The sequence below is a fragment of the Brassica oleracea genome, chromosome C5, assembly GCF_000695525.1.
Source record: "Brassica oleracea var. oleracea cultivar TO1000 chromosome C5, BOL, whole genome shotgun sequence".
Taxonomy (NCBI): domain Eukaryota; kingdom Viridiplantae; phylum Streptophyta; class Magnoliopsida; order Brassicales; family Brassicaceae; genus Brassica; species Brassica oleracea.
Window position 1 is genome coordinate 44,025,679 of NC_027752.1, and position 21,747 is coordinate 44,047,425.

A 21,747-nucleotide genomic window follows, 5' to 3' on the forward strand; every position below is an offset into this window, starting at 1 on the left:
TTTGTTATGACAAAATACAAATGATTACAAAATCATATAAATAAAAGTCTAATTTAATTAATCATTAAGATTTAAAATATATATGTATATATATCATTCTAAATTAAACTATAAACCATATTGAATAAATAAATATTTTAGTTTCAAAATTTACTTTGAATAATTTTTTTTGATAAAAATTTTGAACTAACATTGATAAATTTTTTTAAATTATCAATTACTAAAATTATTGATCCCACAATGAAAATTTTGTTATCAGTAATTTAAAGTTTTTGCTATTAAAAATACACATGATAAAAAAAACATATGAGTAGAAAGCATCATTTAAAAAAAAATAAAAAAAATAAAATAGACATTAATATTAAAAATATATTGTGTATGTTAATATCATTTAAATTTAATTACATATCCTATCAAAAAAATTTTAAAAAATGTTTGGATTAATAAAATTGATTTATACGTTCGCACCAATTTAATTATATATGTAATAGTTACTGATTTTTAATTATTCAATATATATTTATTATTTCATGTAAGAACATATAATACATAAAATAATTTTTATATATAATGTTTATCGTGTATCTTAATCTAGTTGTATAGTAAAGATCAGCTGCACATTTCTTTTCAGACTCAAATGTTTTTGTGAAATCGATTAACAAAGATTTTTTTTGGAAAAATTCGATTAACAAAAGATAAATTACATAACACAATCACATTACTCTTTTAATTTGAGAAGAAGAATTTTTGTTAAAGAGAGGGCTCCTTGTAGTTTATACAGAAATGGTGTTTGGAGGAATTCTTATAACATTTCTAGGTTCTTTGCTCATCAGCAAAAAGTCATCTGAACTGTCATTAGACATGAACCCTAAATCCAAAATTGTCAATTCTTCATCAATCAAGGCAGTGTGTATAAAAACTGCAGGAGTACAAAAACTAACGTAACGCCGTCTGTGAGTTCGAACCCACGGCCACGGGATTAAAAGTCACGCGCTCTACCACTGAGCTAAGACGGCTACTGAACAGTCATTTCAATTAATCCTATAAAGAACCCAGTTTACACGAAACGACAAAACCAACGCAGCAGTAGAGGAAGTGTTGTGGCCATCTTCAACCCTCACGAAGACGATGGAAGAAACCTCCGATCATCCGAATCCGACTACAGACACTCCCGGAACCACGCCGGAGCCCGATCTGGAGACCATGCGTTCTTCAAAACCCGGGTTAAAGCGCCTCCTCATCACCACCACCGTGCTCTTCTCGTTCCTCTCAGGTCTGCCGTTTCTATGGAAGTCAGTCGAAATCTACCGATCTCAGTTACCGTTCCACGACATCGACTCACTCTCCGATCAGGTAAAGTCGGCGCCTTTGCGGTTCCCATGTACTTTCCACGCCGTATTCGTTGGGTTCGGGTCCAACGATCCGGATCAATTGCGATCTGAGATACAAGACGGTGTAAATCAATTGATCGGTGAAAGTTCACAGTGTGGCTCTTGCAATGTGTCCATCTCCGTCACTGTTCAGAGCCCAGATGAGCTCTGCTCTGAAACCTTTCCTTCCACGTGCTCTTACCGCTGCGGAGTGATCAAAAGAGATTCTTTTGGTCGTGGGTTGGATGATGCGGTGGATGAGTCGTTGGATGACGTGTTCAGTGGCTGTTCTGGGGGTATTGGGAAGATGTATAGTGTTGTTGTGGTGAATAAAGAGAATGGAGATGAGGTGAAAGCTGTGGTGGGGAAGAGACGGCATGCGTGGATTGTTGGGAGTGGGTTGGAAGAGAGGTTTGGAGAGGTGGTGGGTAGAGTTTCTGAGGTTTTTGTGAAGGTGTTTATGAACGGTGGAAGAGAGGAGGGAGACTCTATTCGTGGGGAGTTTATGCCTGTGGGATCAGATGGGAGGCTTGTTCTTTCTTTTAGCCTTTTGAATTCCAATCCACGTGATTGGATCTATGATTGGTATGAGCTGAAGCTTTGTTAGAGATTTTGCACTGCCATTATAACATTTACGTACCTGTGACTTGTTGTCTGTGTGCTTACGTTTGATAGGGACTTTCAGAGGATAGACGAGGCATTGTTAGCTCCGGTGACTAAGGCTTTAGCACCTATAGCTAATATAAGTGTTGAAAGTCAGGTACCATTCATCACCTGACCGAGATCTTTGGCATCTTTGTTATTCTCTCATGCTGATGTGTTGTGTTCTCTCTCTGTTCTTAGGTTTTGTATCATACACCGAAGTCTTCGTTTTCTTCTTGGGATGAAAAACTTCAGAGCTACATCTTCAGGACCAGTGATCTTCCCTTCTTTGTATGTACTTTTTTCTCCATATCTCCATGACTAATTTGGATACAACTGATGGTGTAACGGATTATTATCTTCAATGGTTTCGCCAGGTGAACTCGAACGAATGGCACTTGGATACTTCTGCTGGAGCTAGTGGACGGTCCAAAATACTGCAATTTGTTGTGTATATTACTCTGCTCATGCTTGCTGGTTATGCTGCTTGATGCTGTGATTACTCTACTGTTTCCTGATGAACTCTACGATCTTTTCTCATATTGTCAGATATATTCCATCTGGAAAAGAATGCCCTCTTCACTTGCAGTTGCCAAATGAGGAGATATCTAAAACAAATGGCTTCATATCTCCGGTTAGTTGCCATCTTGTCATTTTGTTCTATTAATCTGTTGGTAGACCTTTTCTTCTTCTTTGTGAATCGAGGTCATCTTGTCATTTTGTTCCATAGATGTGGGGCGGTGTGATTGTATGGAACCCGAGAAGTTGTGATAAGGACTCTGAAAGCCCAAGCACGAACACGATCTCGCCTCAGGTCCGGTTCACAATACATATTCATTATATGCTTTACATCAGCTATATATTCATTAATTGAGTATTTGGGGAGCCTTGGAAGAAGATGTCTGAAACATTGTTTTTTCATTTTCTGAAACAGGATCTAGAGAAAATAGTTGAAGTTTTCTTGGGGCAATTCCGACAACTTTTTGGTTTTAAGTCGGAAGCGACTTACACCAGTGAATTGGGGAGTTACAAGATTTTACCTAGCGAAAGAGGCTTTACAGAGTGGTAAGGATATGTGTGATGCTTATCAATCAATATTAGATGTTTCTACTTAAAGCAAGGGACGCTCATGAGTTATGGATACTGATGCGTGTTGTCTTTCTCGATGTTTGCATTTGCAGGGAATTGGATGTCTTGTCACGGAAACACACGTGTTTCAATCTCCGCTCTTGCGCAACAACCCTCGGCTCTCTTTCTAGATTAGTACGTGACTAACTCCACATGCCTTGTTATAGCTCGTTCGTTTCACTTTTTTCTAATCTTCATTGCTTGGCACTTGCAGGTTCAGTCACTCCCTAGGATGATAATCAAGGATGAAATTGGAGAACAAGTATGTTTCTCATCTTGAACCTTTTTCTGGAAACTGTTATTTTCTGAACATTTCCATTGGTTTCCTTCAAACCACCAGGTGAAATATTCTCTGAAAGCAGCAAAGTTGGCTCAATCCAATGCTTCTCTGGGAGGATACAGTTCTTCAGCCAGTATGTTACACTTAAACCTATATTCAATATTCTCTGTTTTAGACCTTAATGTTGGTAAACTCTGACAAGAAGTTGCGTTTCTGTGTTCTGCAAAGGTTCCTCAAGAGAAGCAAGGTCCCTAGCTGAGAATGCCTTCTTCCATCCATCCATCATGTCCGTCAGCTACTTCTCTTACGAACATTGCTTTGCTGTGTACTCGGTTAGTTTCATGGTCGTTAATACTGTTAACATTAGATTAGCATTGCCTTGTTTCTCTTGAGTCTCATGTGTTCATACTTTCTTGGACAGCCGTTTTTCCTACCTGTTGCTGGACACGTTGTTCTTGCAGCACTACGGGAGTGGAGAAGATACAAACAAGAGAAGGCAAAGTACTTGACATGGCTAACTAGAAAGAAAGCGGCATAGGAGGACCTTTGCATTTTTACGGATCATATGTAACTTGTAAAAGCTTTTGGTTGTTTGAATTCAAAATTACGCAACAGCATTGTATCAGAGAAGAGACCATAATTTTTTGACTGATTAACTGTCTGAGTTATCCTACACTTTTGCATTGTGTTTTAAACTCGAAGCTTTTCACACATCAAAAGTGGAGTAAACCGGCAGTGTTTGTTTCACTATATCTACGATTACAGATGTATACAGCCAAAATTCCAATCTCTTGATATGGGCTGATACATAAAAAAAAACGAGAAAAAAGAAAGACAATTCAGGAATCAGTTCGACAATGGCTTAATGTAACGACTTCCGGAGACCGTTTCAGATGAGCTTGAAGCCGTTATGCAAAAGACACTAGACTATCAGCGTTTGGATCCCAAAGCAAGAAGTATCTTCTTCCTTGGGCCCTGAAACAACAACACAGCTTGTAAGTAGCTTTCGTGTTACACAGAACACTGAGACTAAGAGAATTATTTTCATCCAAAATCTGTGGGGGCAGACTGATATAAAGCAGAGTGGTAGTTAATGTTTTGGCAGTTAAATATGGAGCTTACCATTGGTATAAGCATAGCCTTGAGGTCATCATCTGTCATATGCATGAGAGCATCCATATCAACCTGAGAAATAATAAAAAAAAGAATGAGAACAATGAGTCTCTGACAAGATCACACCCAAGCATAACGTAAATATTACATACTTCTTCCACTTTAAAAGCTGTTGAATACTTCTCGAGACCCAATGATTCCAGAAAGCTATCAACCGATCCACCAGCCTGAACCAAAAGATAACAAACTAAGAAACAGTAGAATAGTTTTCTCCCAAGGTAATTTATTAAGCATGATAGAATAACACAGTTGAAGAAAAGTGAATCTTATTGCCTGCTGTGATTTCTTCCTGGTAGCTTGACCTGAAGCTTTTCTAGTAACCTCTGTTTCAGTATCAGTCGCTACACTCTTCATGCTTGGTCTAGCAGCCTCCACTTTAGATTTCAGCGGGTCACTGTTCTTCGGTTGCACAGTCATCGTCCCAGAGAGCTTCTCACGTAAATCCCGCACCCCTGAACCACCTCCTCGCCCACTTTGAGACCCATCATCTCTCTTCTGGAGCTTCAGGCGAAGATCTCTAGTATCAACTCTGCGACCTTAGCAAGCCATAAAACAAATAATCAACAACCATTGTCATAGATACTTAGTTTCTCCTAAAAGAGAATTGGTGAGAGAGAGAGAGAGAGTAGTAAAAAGACATACTTGAGAGTTGAGGTTTGTCCTTATTGAAAAGATCATGCTCCCATTTATCGTCCTGCCTTTGCCTGGAACCAAGTAAAAGAATATAAACTATTCCACAACACAAAAAACAAACACAGTTTCATTCTCAAAGTCCTCCTAAGGTAAACCAAACACACAATTCAAATAGCTAAGCAAGCAAGATCATAATGTAGCTAACAGCTAATCTAACCGTCGATTGAATTCAAACAGAGCGAATAAATTCGAACCTCTTCCCAGTAACTTGTCGGGAGCGAGTAGAGTTATCGCCAGAGCCGCCGTTGATTCGATCCTTTACCGTGTTCCTGCTTCCAGACTCAGACTCCAATCTATCAGCATACATCTTTCTTCTTGTTGGATGAAGAAAAGCACAGATTTTTATATCCTGAACCCTAAATCAGGAAACCCTAGAAAGCGAAAGAGTCTTTTCCACAAACCCTAGAACCAATCAATCACAGAGAAGGAAGAAAGAGCTCTTGGATAGAGAACAACTCGCCAAGTTTTGATTTTTGGATTCACGACGAGGAGGATCTACGTCAAGAGAGAGAGAACTCGTCATCCAAACTTCATCGGGTCGGGTCAAGTCGGGTTGAAATCAGGATCATATGACGGTTATGGAAAATCTATTTGCGGTTTAGCCGGTTTAATCCGAAAGACTTTCCGGTCTTGCCAACGCGGTTCGATTGATTTTCCTGAATACAAATCAAGCGCCGGATCGGGTCAAGTCGGGTTGAAATAAGAACTAAACCGGTTTTGACCGAGATAATTATTAAAATATCTATCTGAGATTTTAGCCAGTTTAATCCGGTTCACTGACTTTCCTTTTTTTTGTCAAAACGCTTTCCTCTTTCGGGTCGGGTCAAGTCGTGCTGAAATCAAGATTAAATGACGGTTATTGAAATTTATTTGCGGTTTAGCCGGTTTAATCCTAAAGACTTTGCGGTTGTGCCAACGCGGTTCGATTGATTTTCCTGAATTCTAATCAAGCGCCGGATCGGGTCAAGTCAAGTCGGGTTGAAATCAGGACTAAACCGGTTTTGACCGAGAGAGTTATTAAAATAGATCTATCTGAGATTTAGCCGGTTTAATCCAACGCGGTTCACTGACTTTCCTTTTTTTCTTGTTTTCAACACGCTTATTTAAAAAGTTAAAACATCGCTTCCTTCGTTGTGATGGTTTTGGCTTAAACAAAAACAAAAAGAAAATCCCTAAAAGTACTTTTGAATTCGAATCAAATCCGAAAGAGAGAGAGAGACGAGAGAGTTAGCATTCACCATTGTGACGCTGATTCTTCCATGACTGATCCGATTCTCCCCAAACTCCATATCTAGGGTTTCTAAATCGGTAACTCCCGCCTCTAAATTTGACCTGTTTGGTTCATTTTTCGTTGGTTTAACTTGTCTCGATCCTCGACGAAGCTCAGATTCGAGATCCCATAATTGCTCGTTGATTTAAAACTAGTCAAATCGTTTCGTTTGTTCTCTATATAACTCACGGTCTGTAAATTTGCATTGTCCGTTACGGCTAGGTTCACTTGTCCGAATCTGTTTTATTACATCGTTCCACTTGCTGTTTTCGCTTTCCATGGGTTTTTTTTTATTTGATTCTAAAGCTGCTGAGATTTGCTCACCTTTGTAGGTAGAAAATGTCTCGAGCGGAGTCGTCGTGGGAGCGGCTTGTAAATGCTGCGTTACAGAGGGATAGAGCAGGAGGAGGTTCTGGTGGTGGTCCTGGCCAGGGAAGTCTTATGGAGTATGTCCCTTCATCTCTGGCTAACAACAGGGACATAGATGCTATTCTGAGAGCTGCTGATGAGCTCCAAGATGAAGATCCCAGCATCGCTAGGATCTGTAAGCTTTCTCTTGCTTTCATTTCCCCACTGGTTGTGATCTTGTTAACGTTTTTTTTTTGGTGCAGTGTGTGAGCATGCTTACTCGCTGGCGCAGAATCTTGACCCTAACAGTGAAGGCAGAGGCGTGTTGCAGTTTAAAACCGGGTTGATGTCCGTTGTTAAGGTATGGTTCCCTTCTCTTCTTCTTCTTCTGCTTGTTTGATTTTTTTACAAGGTTTTGCATTCTAATGCATTGTTCTGGCTTGGTGTGTTTCAGCAAAAGTTAGCGAAAAGAGAGGTTGGGACGATAGATAGAAGTCAGGATATTAAACGGCTGCAAGACTTCTACAGGCTGTACAGAGAGAAGAACAACGTTGACACGTTGAAGGAGGATGAAAAGCAGCTCCGTGAGTCTGGGGTTTTCACTAAAGAGTACGTGAATCTCTGAATTTTCTATTTTGGCTAATAATTGTTAGAACCCAAAAACTTTACTCAGGTATCTTATTTGTTGTCTAAACGGTTTGATATTGGCTACCAGGATGGAGCGAAAAACATTGAGAAGGAAGAGAGTGTTTGCTACCCTTAAAGTTCTCGGGAATGTGTTGGAGCAGGTTGCGAAAGAGATTCCTGATGAGGTTGTGTATTTTTCCTCCTATTACTCAAAATTTTTTTTTTTTGTCAAAGTAGATCTGTATAATGCAGCTCATAATCATCTATTTTGTGTGTCAACAGCTGAAGCATGTTATTGATTCTGATGCTGCAATGAGTGAGGATACAATTGCTTACAACATCATTCCTCTGGATGCTCCTGTCACGACTAATGCCACTACGTCTTTCCCTGAGGTGAGATAATTTTTCTATTTTCCACAATCCACATGCGTGTATTGTATGCGGTTTGTCTTGATTTGATGACAATAAAATTTGAGCAGGTGCAAGCAGCAGTTGCAGCGTTGAAGTATTTTCCAGGCCTGCCAAAATTGCCTGCTGATTTTCCCATTCCCGCGACGAGGAATGCTGATATGCTTGATTTTCTCCACTACATATTTGGGTTCCAGGTTTGTCTATCTGAGACGCTTCTTTTGAGTATTAGAGAATGATCTTTCTAATATATCAATTCTTATGGCCGCAGAAAGACAGTGTCTCCAATCAGCGTGAACATATAGTTCTTCTTCTTGCTAATGAGCAATCCCGCCTTAACATTCCTGAAGAAAGAGAACCTGTAAGTACCAAAGCTTATTTGATTTTCATATGATCAGTTTCGCCGAAGTTTCTGGATTATAAGTAGGCTATTCATGATTTTGGCTCTGTTCTTCTTGTTATAGCGAAAACTTCTTATTGATTGTTCTTTGTGTGGACTTCTAGTTGACAAAGCTTAAAAGTGAAGTATCTTAAATGTTCATTCTAGAAACTTATGCTAGTGATTGTGCAGTGAATATGATTTTAGCTTGTTTTGCCGCTATATTTAGAAAGCAGTGAATTGCATTTTTAGATCTCATGGATATTTTTTTTTTCTCTTGTACTCTCGCAGAAACTGGACGACGCTGCAGTACGTAAGGTCTTTCTGAAGTCCCTAGATAACTACATTAAGTGGTGTGATTACCTTTGCATTCAGCCTGCATGGAGCAAGTAAATTATCCCCTCTTCCTTGTCTTTTACTGCTACCACTCTTGCTTTCTCACTTCAATTTTTGTAAGATGCAGTTTAGAGACCATCAGTGAAGAAAAGAGACTGCTATTCCTCTCTTTGTATTTCCTGATTTGGGGCGAAGCTGCTAACATACGGTTTCTTCCAGAATGTTTGTGCTACATATTCCACCACGTAAGTCTCTAGTGTCTCACTGTCTCATCCATGATTCTGTTCTTATATGAATCGCCTAACTTTCTGAATTGGTACTAGTACTTTGGTAATTTTACTATAATATGTGGTCAGTTGATATTAATTGTTCATGCTGAATACTTTCTGTAGATGGTAAGAGAAATGGATGAGATCTTACGCCAGCAGGTTGCTCGCCCTGCTGAGAGCTGTATGCCAGTGGATAGTCGTGGCTCTGATGATGGTGTATCATTCCTTGATCATGTCATTGCTCCACTGTATGGAGTTGTATCGGCAGTATGTTCTCTAAATATTCTTTCTCTCCTGGACTTTAGGGAGTTTCATTTCTCTGTTCTCTTCTTGATTACTGTTGTAGTATTTTATTTGATCCCACATTACTGCTTCTTAATAGAGAAACCTACATTAAAAAACTTTCCTAATCTGCTCCGTCGCTAGTTTTGTAGGCTTATGATTGGGTTTGTTATCTACTACTGTTTTAGCTGGGATACTTGGAATATTTATATCACTCTTTTGGTCATTAAACATATTGAATTTTGTTTTATCGTGTTACTTGAGGTGGTTATTAGATCTTTTCCTATTCATTCAAGGTGTGGACATATGTTTCATAGCATGTATATTCGTAGATATAATCAGTGGTAGTTGGTTTTCAATTCAAATGTCCTGTAAAAAGATGATTCTGCTTTCTCATGTATGAATATTCCTTTTAGAACTGTGTTGTTGGTTTTGATATAATAGTCATGTTGCTCTGTGCAGGAAGCTTTTAACAATGACAATGGCCGAGCACCTCATTCAGCTTGGAGAAACTATGATGACTTCAATGAGTATTTCTGGTAAATTTTTAATATCTTTCTCAATTGGCTTAATTTTCTTCTCTCTGTTCGCTGACGGGTTTGATTTTCCAGGTCGCTTCACTCCTTCGAGCTTGGTTGGCCATGGCGAACGAGTTCATCTTTTTTCCAGAAACCTATACCGAGAAAAAAGGTCTGCAATGGCCCCTCATAGTAGTGATTTTGTATTCATACTTGTTGTTGCTTCTTTGGTGAGACGAACATCAAATGAAAAAATTATAGCTCCTAGATCATGTGTTAGAGGTTGATCTTGAAGTTATGTTGGCATGTTTAGTCTTTCTATTGTATTCATTTACTTTACTCGTTAGTTAAGAGGTTCATAATTTTTTATTTTATCTTAAGAAGTTGAGGTTCAGTCTGGTTGTGTGCTTCGTTTAAGATCTAGATACAGACTTCTTTTTTCCCACATATGCGTATCTGATGTTAATATACTGGTTTTATCCTTGCAGTACGACCTTCAAACCGGTAGGGCAACGCATCGAGGAAAGACTTCATTCGTTGAGCACCGGACATTTTTGCATCTTTACCACAGCTTCCATCGGCTATGGATATTCCTAGCTATGATGTTTCAGGTTTGTAATCCCTTCTCTGGTTCCCTTTATTGTTGTAGTTTTTCTCTGTGTTCCTTAGAAAATCTTTGTTTGACGTTAAGGACGTTTGGTTGTGACGTATTCTTTCACTATCATGGGTCGTATGAATGTTATTATGTCGATAAAGGTTCTCCTGCTACTGCACTCTAACAGACTTCTTTACAGGCACTAGCTATTATTGCGTTCAACAAAAACGACATTTACTCCAGGAAGACTTTGCGTGAAATTCTCAGCCTGGGTCCGACTTTCGTTGTGATGAAGTTTTCTGAGAGTCAGTATTAAGCCTGATACTCTTTACTTTATTTTCTTTATCAATATTGTGATTTGGTGAAGAAAAAACTTGTGCTTGATGTTATAGGTGTTCTGGATGTCATCATGATGTATGGTGCTTATTCTACGACAAGACGGCTGGCTGTTTCTCGCATTTTTCTCCGCTTCATCTGGTTTAGCCTTGCTTCCATCGTCATATCCTTCCTCTATGTGTATGTGAAACTTCAGTTATTGAACTGTCCTTTTTCATATTGCTTTTGCATATTTTCCTTTTTTTGGGGTAGTTTTACATTCCCTTGTTTGATAGTTTTGTGTGTGTGTGTGTGCAGGAAAGCACTTCAAGAAGATAGTAACCCAAATTCCAACTCAGTCATGTTCAAGTTTTATGTGATTCTCATAGCCATCTATGGTGGTGTTCAGTTGTTTTTGAGTATCCTGATGCGTTTCCCAACTTGTCACAACATTGCTAATAAATGTGATCGCTGGCCTGTGATTCGATTCTTTAAGTGGATGCGCCAGGTTTGTACATCATCTTTCTCTTTCGTTCTTCATGCATAATATCTGGATCATTAGTAACAATCTCTGATGCTTACTTGATTGTATTTTCAGGAGAGACACTATGTTGGCCGTGGCATGTATGAAAAGACATCCGATTTCATAAAGTAACGTCTCCATCTTATCTTTGTTACTTTCTTTTAGTTACTTATTTTTAGTTATCTGTATTCTCTGGACTTCAAAAGTTGTTCTAGCTTATATTTGGTACTGAAAATATTTGAACTCTGTTTCTGACTTGTTTGCGAGAAGCAGAGAGATACTTGTTTAATTGATGCTGACAGCTCGTATGGTCTTTTGTGTTTTAAAGGGTAAAGGTTGTTCTAAGCCACTCTTGTATGACGCAGGTACTTGCTGTTTTGGCTTGTCGTTCTGTCTGCCAAGTTCTCCTTTGCGTACTTTCTCCAGGTTGGTTCTTTTGATAGGAAGTATAATTGTGATGTGTTGATAGTTGTACTGAAGATTGTGGTTATACGTGAAATATACATATTTTACATCATAGATTACCACTTATTTACTGAAAATTGTTTCTCTGTGTTCAATTGCTCTCAATTTGTACAGTGAACTCTTAAAGTTGGAAGTAGTTTTATGGGTGCTGGCATGCTGTTACTTTATACATAATTTTTCTGTTCATTGCGATCTCTTGTAGACAATTCCTGAAGTAATTATTAGAGAAACATCACAAAGATACTTCGTTTGGCAGTTTAAGTGTGACTCGGAGTTATATCTCTCTTGCTGATGAATTTGCAGATTGAGCCGCTCGTTGGTCCAACAAGGATGATAGTCAAACAGGATAACATTCAGTACTCGTGGCATGATTTGGTGTCAAGAAGTAAGTATTGGATTGTGGTAGTACTCGAGGATGCTTAATTTTTTTGTAAGCTTAGTTACTTGAATGATTGTGGTGTAATATGTTACTTCTCTCTGGAATCATAAACCTGTGCTTCTCTGCAGTATATGATATCAAAGTCGAACTCTAGAAGTAGCCCTTCTTGGGATGTTACTAGCTCTACTATTTAGTTTCTTGCTGATAACTGTACTGAGAACCTCAAAAGTATCATTCTTCTGTAAGATTCTCATACTCTAATATTTCTTATCTGGATGCAGACAACTACAACGCTCTGACTGTTGCCAGTTTATGGGCTCCTGTCGTCGCTGTAAGTTCAATGGTCTTTACATGAGGGTAGGCACTTTTGTTGTTCTAGGTTTTGTTGGGAGCAATCAGTGAATCAAGACGTAGTCGTTTCTAGAGACCACTCCAGTTTTGGAGGATTTTGTTAAAAACTATTTCAGAAATCTTGGTGGAGACTTGGAGTTTGTTCTGGCTAGGATGAATGCTGTCACTGGGGGGTTCACAGTAGAGTTTTCCTTCATTGTATAGTAACTTTCTCTTTCATATAATGCAGATCTACCTGTTAGACATCCATATATTCTACACCATTGTCTCTGCCTTTTTGGGTTTCTTGCTCGGTGCGAGAGATCGTTTGGGGGAGGTAAGTGTGTTACATTTCCTGTCAAAGTTAAGATATATAAATCTGTTACTACACTGTCTGTAAGAGGGTATGTCCTTACGTTGCCTTGCAATTTTCACAGATAAGATCTTTGGAAGCCATTCACAAACAGTTTGAGGAGTTTCCAGGGGCCTTCATGAGGGCTCTTCATGTCCCTATTACTAATCGGTTAGATTCCTTTCCATCTGTCTTCTAAGAAGTTCAGTTTACCTGCACGTCTCCTTTTATCTTTATTAAATATTGGTATTTTCTATAATTCAAAATCATGTGCAGGACGTCTGATCCTTCTCACCAGGTACCTGTTGACCTGTTTTACGTTTATGAACCACTACTTTCCTAGATGAACGTATGGTATATCATGTTAGTTTGCTTCTCACGTTTGTTGCTCATATCTGCATGTGATTATCAATGCGAAGGCTGCGGATAAGAATAAAGTAGACGCAGCACACTTTGCTCCGTTCTGGAACCAAATAATAAAATGTCTACGAGAGGAAGACTACATCACTGATTTGTAAGTGCTTTATGCTTTTCGGTAACTAATCTGTGTGCCTAATGTTCGTAGCTTCGGCTTTTTATAGTTTCCTTTTAACCCATATTTCTCGTTTGGAACAACTTTCTAGTGAGATGGACTTACTCCTGATGCCCAAGAATTCTGGTAGGCTCCAATTGGTTCAGTGGCCACTTTTTCTTCTATCCAGCAAGGTGAGTTTGTTACTTTACCTGCTTCTGTATTTCAATTCAACGTTTTATTGTGGCTATCTGGTTATCCTCGTTTCTTTCCGTAAAAAACGCATATGACGTCATTGCTTCGTGACTATTAATCTCCTATAATTTGCTGTAGATATTGTTGGCCAAAGAGATTGCCGCTGAGAGTAATACACAAGAGGAGATAATAGAGAGAATCGAGAGGGATGACTACATGAAGTATGCTGTTGAGGAAGTGTATCACACTCTCAAGCTTGTCCTAATGGAGACTCTGGAAGCCGAGGGGAGGATGTGGTAATGTATTTTTAAGTACTAAATTTACTTGGACAGGTTTTTGCTGGATAAAAGAATGATATGTCTTGTCTTGTAAATTTTGTAGGGTGGAAAGAATCTACGAAGATATCCAGGCCAGTATAAAGGATCGGAAGATACATCACGATTTTCAGTTGAACAAACTCTCCCTTGTTATCACTAGAGTGACTGCACTCTTGGGAATTCTGGTCAGTAATCTTTTTATAGAACGGCTCGCTCTTAGTTTGTATTGAAGTTGTAATCTTCATGATGGTGAAAGTTACATAATTGTGAATTGTAGACGTCCCTTATTAGTGGGAGAATATTGCCGTAGTTTCTTGTATGTTATCAATTAGATGGAGTTTTATGTTCTTTCTTTTTTTCTTGAACAGAAAGAAAATGAAACACCGGAGCATGCGAAAGGGGCTATCAAAGCACTTCAGGATCTCTACGATGTCATGCGGCTTGACATATTGACTTTTAATATGAGGTACATACAAAGTCGATGATTTGGCTGCGTTTTGTGTAAAACCCAGTGTGCCTTGGTCTTCTTTGTTTAATAAACATATGTTGCTGTGTAGGGGTCAGTATGAAACGTGGAACATCTTAACTCAAGCCTGGAATGAAGGTCGGCTTTTTACAAAGTTGAAATGGCCTAAAGATCCCGAGCTGGTATGATGATGATATTTTTTTTATCAAAGGCTATACTTACACTCACTTATATTCTGTCAGTCTGATAATTCTCAATGGTTTGCAGAAAGCTTTAGTCAAAAGACTGTACTCTCTGTTTACTATCAAAGATTCTGCTGCGCACGTTCCTAGAAACCTCGAGGCAAGACGCAGACTGCAATTCTTCACCAATTCGCTTTTCATGGATGTGCCTCCACCAAAGTCTGTGGACAAGATGTTATCCTTCAGGTATTTCTTTCTTTCTCCGTACTTCCATCATTTTATCAAAACAAGTTTCTCACAAGCTTACTATCTTCCTTTGAACTGTATTTTCAGTGTCTTCACTCCATATTATTCTGAGGTTGTGCTATACAGCATGGCCGAACTCACTAAGAGAAATGAGGATGGGATATCAATCTTGTTTTACCTTCAGAAAATTTATCCAGGTATATTTTGCGAATTCCTTAATATGATTAGTGACATTTGCCTAGCTTTTTATGTTTCTTATTAGTAAGTTACTTCTGTAATGAATAGGTGCCTAATATTTTCTCATTGACATCTGATTTGTCGCAGATGAGTGGAAAAATTTTCTTGCACGAATAGGACAAGATGAAAATGCATTAGAAGGTGATCTACGTAATGAGAGAGACATACTTGAACTTAGGTTTTGGGCTTCTTACCGTGGACAGACGTTAGCTAGAACAGGTAAGTAAAAAAATCACTACACCTTCTTTCTATCAAGTCAATAGCCGTAACTTTCCGCTGTTCCCTTGCATATATTTTCAGTGCTTTTCTTTACGTGTTATCTGACGTTGTATATGCAGTTCGCGGGATGATGTATTATAGGAAAGCTCTCATGCTGCAGTCTTATTTGGAAAGAAAGGCTGGTAGAGGTAAGAGGCTATAAGAGCTTTCTGTAGATATATTTGTTTTGGTCAAGCTTTTCCTTACGGCTATCTAACTTATTGCAGACGGAGAGTCGACGCCTTTTGGTAATGACGCGACGGATGCTGAAGGATTTGAGTTATCTCCTGAAGCAAGGGCCCAAGCTGATTTAAAGTTTACATATGTTGTCACATGCCAAATATATGGAAGACAGAAGGAAGATCAGAAACCCGAAGCTGCTGACATTGCATTGCTAATGCAAAGGTAAGAAGACATCTCAATCTCAGGTTTAGAGCTTCTGTTATATATATTGTACAGATTACAAGCTAGTCTCTTTCGTTCGATTGTCAGAAATGAAGCCCTTCGCATTGCTTATATCGATGTTGTTGATACTCCGAAAGAGGGTAAATCTCATACAGAATATTATTCAAAGCTTGTGAAGGCGGACATCAGTGGAAAGGATAAGGTAAACTGTGATCATCTGTGAAACCATTCACGAGTCTAGTATTCTTGTGTCCTTATGGGTAAACTATGATTGCACTGTAAAGTGAATTGGCATTTTCTTTCCCCTTCTTTGTTTTATTATTTTGTTATATGGAATTCCCACTTTGAGTTTTTCTTGTTGTACAGGAAATTTACTCTATAAGGTTGCCTGGGGACCCAAAACTTGGCGAAGGCAAACCTGAGAATCAAAACCACGCCATTGTGTTTACTCGCGGAAATGCTGTCCAGACTATTGATATGAATCAGGTCAGTATGTGGCATTTTCTTTGTTTAAAGGGCTTCTTACGAGATCTTCTGGGGGGGTTTATTATATTTAAGGTTTACTGGAGAGTTCAATTTAGTAAATTAGATGTATAAGCTTTGTAACGAGTATTTTGAAAACAGTTTGGAGTTGGGCATTTAATCATATGTACTTTACATTCTTTACGTGAGAGCTAAATGCATCTCCAGTCTGTGGCATCGGTTAGTTATTTTAACATCTATTTTTCGTTATTTGTTAGGACAATTACTTTGAAGAAGCCTTGAAGATGAGAAATCTCTTGGAGGAATTCGATCCGAACCGGGGCCATGGAATTCGACCACCCACCATTCTTGGAGTTAGGGAACATGTATTCACTGGAAGGTGTGTGAGCCAGACATATGTGTATCTTTGTTCGAGTTTCATATATTTCATCTTAAATAATTGTTTGTGACAATATGCAGTGTCTCCTCCTTGGCGTCTTTCATGTCCAATCAAGAAACTAGCTTTGTAACTCTTGGTCAGCGAGTATTGGCGAAACCCCTGAAGTAAGCTTACTACCAGTAAATTTATTTTTCTTATGAAGCATTTGATCTCATAAGGAATCCTTGTTCTGTCATTTCTATATTCCAGGATTCGCATGCATTATGGTCATCCAGATGTCTTTGACAGAGTTTTCCATATTACACGTGGTGGTATCAGCAAGGCCTCTCGGGTCATTAATATTAGTGAAGATATTTTTGCTGGTAAAGTCGATTCGTTAATTGAAAATATGGAATGTGGTTGAGCAATTTTAGTCATTTTTCCACATTTGATTAATGTTGATGCTATGATATTCAGGTTTTAACTCAACTCTACGTCAAGGGAATATCACTCATCATGAGTATATTCAGGTCCGTTATTTTCTCAACTTCTTACAAATAGAATGATAAACTACCATATATATTTATTAATTTTATCTACAGGTGGGCAAAGGGCGCGATGTGGGGCTCAATCAAATAGCTCTGTTTGAAGGGAAGGTTGCCGGTGGGAATGGTGAACAGGTTCTTAGTCGGGATGTATACAGACTTGGCCAGCTCCTTGATTTCTTCCGGATGATGTCATTCTACTTTACAACTGTTGGCTTCTACTTCTGTACAATGGTATGTGAACCCTCAAATGATTCATAGTGCTGTTGTTTGCCTCATCAAAGTTAAATACCTGCAACCAGAACGTTAACCTTTTAGTTAAAGCACTCTTAGTGTCATGGTATCTCTCATTTAGCTGTCAACTCTATAAAAGAAGTCTTCCATCATCATTTTTCGTGGATCACTTTATTTTTCGTAACCTATATCTGAGCTGTTACTGATAAGTTCCAAGTTTCTTCGAGTATGGTTTCCTGGAACTAATGCTGATGAATTGACATTTACGTGGCCTCTTGCAGTTGACGGTGCTTACTGTATACATTTTCTTATATGGGAGATTATACCTGGTAAGCATGGTTACCTAGATTTGGTTATGACGCATATGCTATCTTCATGGCTTATTAGACCCCTACTTGTGTTTGATTTTTGATAGGCACTTTCTGGAGTTGGGGCTACTATTCGGGAAAGAGCTATTCTTCTGGACGATACTGCGCTTAGCGCCGCTCTCAATGCTCAGTTTCTGTTTCAGATTGGTGTTTTCACTGCTGTGCCGATGATTTTGGGCTTCATTTTGGAACAGGGTTTTCTCCAGGTACTAATTGTTATGCCACGTTTTTGTGAGATATGATTGATAGTGGTGAAGCGTGTGTTTAAAAGTTCCTTGGAGACTGACATATACTCTGATTTAACTCGTTCATTTACTTGAATATCTACTGTGCTTATATTTGATTATTAGTTGCCTTATGGTAACAGATTCACAGGTTTTGTTCTTGTGTTCTGTACTAGTGTTTTGAATTATCTAAAACCTGATCCTACTGGATATTATGCGCATTTAGTCGTTTGTGAAAATGAACTATCTACTTCTTTCATTGTGTAGGCCATTGTCAGTTTCACAACGATGCAGTTTCAGCTATGTACCATCTTCTTCACATTCTCTCTTGGCACAAGAACCCATTATTTTGGACGGACAATTCTTCATGGTGGCGCTAGGGTATATTCTTATCATCGGCTCTTCAATCTCTCTATATTGTCTGGAATGTGATAAAAAGTGTTTGTCAACAGTACCAAGCCACTGGAAGAGGATTTGTCGTCAAGCACATCAAGTTTTCCGAAAACTACCGTCTCTACTCCAGAAGCCATTTCATCAAAGCGTACGTCTCCCGCATACTCTGTTTCATATGTGCATATATTTCTTATGTATACCTGTTTAGCCATAGTAACGGATAGTCAACTCATTCTTATGCTTTGTTCTTCTTCAGGATGGAAGTTATTCTCCTACTGGTCGTCTACCTAGCGTATGGAAACGATGAGGCTGGTGCTGTTTCCTACATTCTCCTGACGGTTAGCAGCTGGTTCTTGGTAGTCTCTTGGCTTTTTGCTCCGTACCTGTTCAACCCTGCTGGGTTTGAGTGGCAGAAGTAAGTAGTGCTGTCTCTTTTATGTTATGTTGAGCAACATGTTCTTTCAGTGACCAAAGATTATTCTTCTTTTTTCAGAGTCGTGGAGGACTTCAAAGAATGGACAAACTGGCTCTTTTACAGAGGTGGAATCGGTGTGAAAGGAGGTGAGAGCTGGGAAGCATGGTGGGAAGAAGAAATAGTAAGACTCTATTTCCCAGCAAATACCCTTTTTTTTTTTGCTTGTCCGCCTTTTAGTTTTTCTACTTATTTGGCAAATAATAATTGTCACTGTGCATCAACAGTCTCACATTCGGACCTTGAGCGGGAGGATAGTGGAGACTATTTTAAGTCTACGATTCTTTATCTTCCAGTATGGTATTGTCTACAAACTGAACCTGCAAGGATCAGATACATCAATTGCGGTACAGTGTTTCCCTTTCTCTACACTTACGCATATCATAGTTCGCTGGTTTTGTGCTATAATAAATGCCTTTCCCACGTCTTGCTATGTGGTATATTTGGAACAATAGTCGATATAATGATCCCTGTTCATGATTCATATCTATACCAATACCATCTGATAATCACTTGTTAGGATATAAAGGTTATAATTTGTCAGATTTGGGGTTTGATGATGTTTTGAATGTGTGGAGTATGACCTGGCTGGTGGGATTAGATATAGGATTTATATGATCTTTTACTGTTAGCGCAGATGCTTAATAATATAGTATTTATACATCTGCAGGTGTATGGCTGGTCATGGGCTGCATTTGCGATGCTTATTGTTCTTTTCAAGGTTGGTTTATTCAACTTCACGCTTCATTTACCAATAACCTTTGTTCTCTGAGTAAATTGCATAACCTGGTTCTGATAATCTTCATTTTTCCTTAGGTCTTTACCTTCAGTCAGAAGATGTCTGTCAACTTCCAGCTCGTTCTTAGGTTTATACAAGGCGTTTCCTTATTGATGGCTCTAGCCGGTATAGTCGTTGCGATCGTGCTCACAGACTTATCAGTGACGGACATATTCGCCAGCATATTGGCATTTATACCGACAGGATGGGGAATCCTCTCTGTAAGTTTCTTTTCTCACCAGTTTCTAATCACTGCAGAGTCCAGTTTTAACAATGTGATAATCTCTCTTTGTTTTTAGATTGCGTGTGCTTGGAAGCCGGTGATTAAGCGACTTGGGATGTGGAAATCAGTACGGTCCCTAGCTAGGCTGTTTGATGCAGGAATGGGAATGCTAATCTTCCTTCCCGTTGCGCTCTGCTCGTGGTTCCCGTTCGTCTCGACCTTCCAGACACGTATGATGTTCAACCAAGCTTTCAGTCGTGGTCTCGAGATCTCCCTCATCCTCGCTGGAAACAATCCCAACTCTGGCCTTTGAAAATCTTTTCTTATTAGCTCTATGCCTTTTTGTTGAAATACTGATTCTATCTATTTATGTGTGTTTATTGAGTGTAGTAGAAACTGATGAGAGCCTATTTGTAACTTTTTAGGCATTTTAAAGACTTTGTAATGCTTATTTGTTTCTAGATTCAGTGCATTTTGCAAGTCAGACTATTGTGTTATTTCCTTGCTTCATAAAAACTTAGTTGTAGCATGTGATGTGAAATTAGGTGTTCGATTATAAACACATGAAGGCCCTGATCGTTTGCTAGTCGCCAGCGTCAGCGACCAGAGTCGGCCACTAGCGGTTTGATGCCGCTGGTAGTTGTTCGTTTCAAGGTATCGCAGCGGTTGTCACTGAGTTGTCTGTTTCCATGTCACGTGGTTGATCGCAGCTCAACTGCGGTTGTCGCTGTATTGTTCGTTTCGATATCGCTTGCGACCAAAAAATATGATTAGAGTTATTTATATTTTTTAAAATTTTGGTTTAGTAACTCAATTTTTATTTTTAATTTATATTGTATCTTGTACATAAAACTATATTGATAAACTAAACATAAAATAAATTTTTAAAAATTCAAAGTCAGGAACTAATAAATAAAAATCAGTACAAATCTAAATCAAATAAACTAATTAGTTAATCGATATCCTCTACTCAACTCAATAGTAATATGATCATGTAAACCTTCCATGACTCTATCACCGGTAAGCTCATATGGAATATGTCCACCATGATCATCATCATCTTCTTCTTCATCTTCATCTTTTTCTTCTTCATCATTATCACTGTGTGTATGATATTCTTCTCTTCTCTGCCGCACAAAATCATTATCTTCTCGATGTGAATCACGTATGAAGTTGTGTAGAGCCATTGTTGCCGTTACTAGCTTTATTCATTTGATCAAACCATACCTTGGATGCCTACGGTCAAGAATTCTCCATTTTGATTTTCATACTCCAAATATCCGTTCAATCACTGATTGCAAGCTTGAATGTATCCGGTTAAACACCTCTCAACTGTTCGTTGGCGGTCCTCTTCTGGTTATTTGATCGAGATGATACCGAATTCTGCGATACGGATCAAGATACCATGTTTTTGTGGGATATCCCACATCAACCAAATAGTACTTTCCATTTGGCGAATGTGAAAAAAGGGCTTGTTCCTCCCACAGTAAGTCAATACCTTTGTGATGATGAATGGCATGTGTGATTATGATTAGCTCAGTTGTCTTTTTCAATTATTTTATTTATTTCCTCAAGTCCTTTTCCTCTTCTTCAAACACTCAGATCAATCCATCATCAAGCTCTTGAAGAAATAAATGCCTAGTAAACAAATAACATTGCTACATAAAAAGATAGAGAATATAGCAAACTCTGTAAAAATATATAGAATATCATGATCAATTTTTTTCCCTGGTCAATTTCTTGATTTCACATGTTCTTGTAATCATCTCACATAAAATCCCACAATATAATACATACACACACACCTTATTTTGTTACTATATAATGTCTTTGTTGTTCTGCATGATAAAATTTTATGTTTAATCCAGCTCTCGCGATACATTTTTAATTAGAAAACACTGATGTTAGTTCTTATGCTGATTTTATGTTATTACAATTATAAAATATTAAATAAAAATTATATAATTGAATAATTGTGTATGTTTAATGGGGATCTATGTCTAGCATTTTTACATGCATAACTTTGAATATTTTTATAAAAATTTATGTATGAAATATATATTTTTAAATATATATCAAATTTATTAATTAAAACTTTTAAAGGAAAAATCAAATACACTAGAATGAATGCTAGATTACAAAGAAAAAAAATTAAACCAAGATGCAATCT

At 38.3% G+C, this 21,747-nt stretch overlaps 3 protein-coding genes and 1 non-coding gene across 5 annotated transcripts; 2 read left to right on the top strand and 2 right to left on the bottom strand.

The window, feature by feature from the left end:
- Positions 1 to 945: 945 nt before the first annotated feature.
- Positions 946 to 1,016, bottom strand: TRNAK-UUU. Its single transcript has one exon. It is a non-coding gene; the product is annotated as a tRNA-Lys (tRNA).
- Positions 1,017 to 1,071: 55 nt separating this feature from the next.
- Positions 1,072 to 4,097, top strand: LOC106295518 (GPI transamidase component PIG-S). Its single transcript, XM_013731440.1, has 12 exons — positions 1,072 to 1,955; positions 2,046 to 2,130; positions 2,214 to 2,303; positions 2,390 to 2,463; positions 2,562 to 2,646; positions 2,743 to 2,826; positions 2,947 to 3,077; positions 3,194 to 3,275; positions 3,355 to 3,402; positions 3,481 to 3,553; positions 3,649 to 3,752; positions 3,842 to 4,097. Exons 1-12 carry the CDS (start codon positions 1,129 to 1,131, stop codon positions 3,956 to 3,958), a joined length of 1,800 nt encoding a protein of 599 aa, XP_013586894.1. The 5' UTR covers positions 1,072 to 1,128; the 3' UTR covers positions 3,959 to 4,097.
- Positions 4,098 to 4,103: 6 nt separating this feature from the next.
- Positions 4,104 to 5,778, bottom strand: LOC106295519 (ankyrin repeat and SAM domain-containing protein 6). Its single transcript, XM_013731441.1, has 6 exons — positions 5,481 to 5,778; positions 5,236 to 5,297; positions 4,867 to 5,129; positions 4,686 to 4,760; positions 4,543 to 4,605; positions 4,104 to 4,395 (listed from the first exon to the last, which is right to left on the bottom strand). Exons 1-6 carry the CDS (start codon positions 5,591 to 5,593, stop codon positions 4,351 to 4,353), a joined length of 621 nt encoding a protein of 206 aa, XP_013586895.1. The 5' UTR covers positions 5,594 to 5,778; the 3' UTR covers positions 4,104 to 4,350.
- Positions 5,779 to 6,419: 641 nt separating this feature from the next.
- Positions 6,420 to 20,061, top strand: LOC106294675 (callose synthase 9). Of its 2 annotated transcripts, none has more exons than XM_013730289.1 (52): positions 6,420 to 6,594; positions 6,889 to 7,100; positions 7,168 to 7,265; positions 7,359 to 7,513; positions 7,620 to 7,716; positions 7,814 to 7,924; positions 8,011 to 8,136; positions 8,211 to 8,300; positions 8,610 to 8,707; positions 8,782 to 8,899; positions 9,047 to 9,190; positions 9,668 to 9,744; positions 9,817 to 9,895; positions 10,212 to 10,334; positions 10,518 to 10,623; positions 10,711 to 10,834; positions 10,952 to 11,141; positions 11,232 to 11,284; positions 11,522 to 11,582; positions 11,925 to 12,006; positions 12,282 to 12,331; positions 12,581 to 12,667; positions 12,768 to 12,853; positions 12,959 to 12,980; positions 13,102 to 13,196; positions 13,306 to 13,387; positions 13,527 to 13,684; positions 13,770 to 13,890; positions 14,074 to 14,171; positions 14,263 to 14,353; positions 14,439 to 14,599; positions 14,687 to 14,796; positions 14,924 to 15,055; positions 15,175 to 15,243; positions 15,322 to 15,499; positions 15,587 to 15,701; positions 15,866 to 15,985; positions 16,240 to 16,361; positions 16,442 to 16,525; positions 16,611 to 16,723; positions 16,818 to 16,870; positions 16,943 to 17,119; positions 17,401 to 17,448; positions 17,535 to 17,693; positions 17,979 to 18,092; positions 18,164 to 18,252; positions 18,361 to 18,519; positions 18,598 to 18,700; positions 18,804 to 18,923; positions 19,247 to 19,297; positions 19,393 to 19,575; positions 19,654 to 20,061. In XM_013730289.1, exons 2-52 carry the CDS (start codon positions 6,896 to 6,898, stop codon positions 19,888 to 19,890), a joined length of 5,724 nt encoding a protein of 1,907 aa, XP_013585743.1. In that variant the 5' UTR covers positions 6,420 to 6,594; positions 6,889 to 6,895; the 3' UTR covers positions 19,891 to 20,061. The 2 variants fall into 2 exon arrangements, with proteins under 2 accessions (XP_013585743.1, XP_013585744.1); XM_013730290.1 differs by having other exon boundaries at positions 6,893 to 7,100; positions 19,654 to 19,890.
- The last annotated feature ends 1,686 nt before the right edge of the window (positions 20,062 to 21,747 follow it).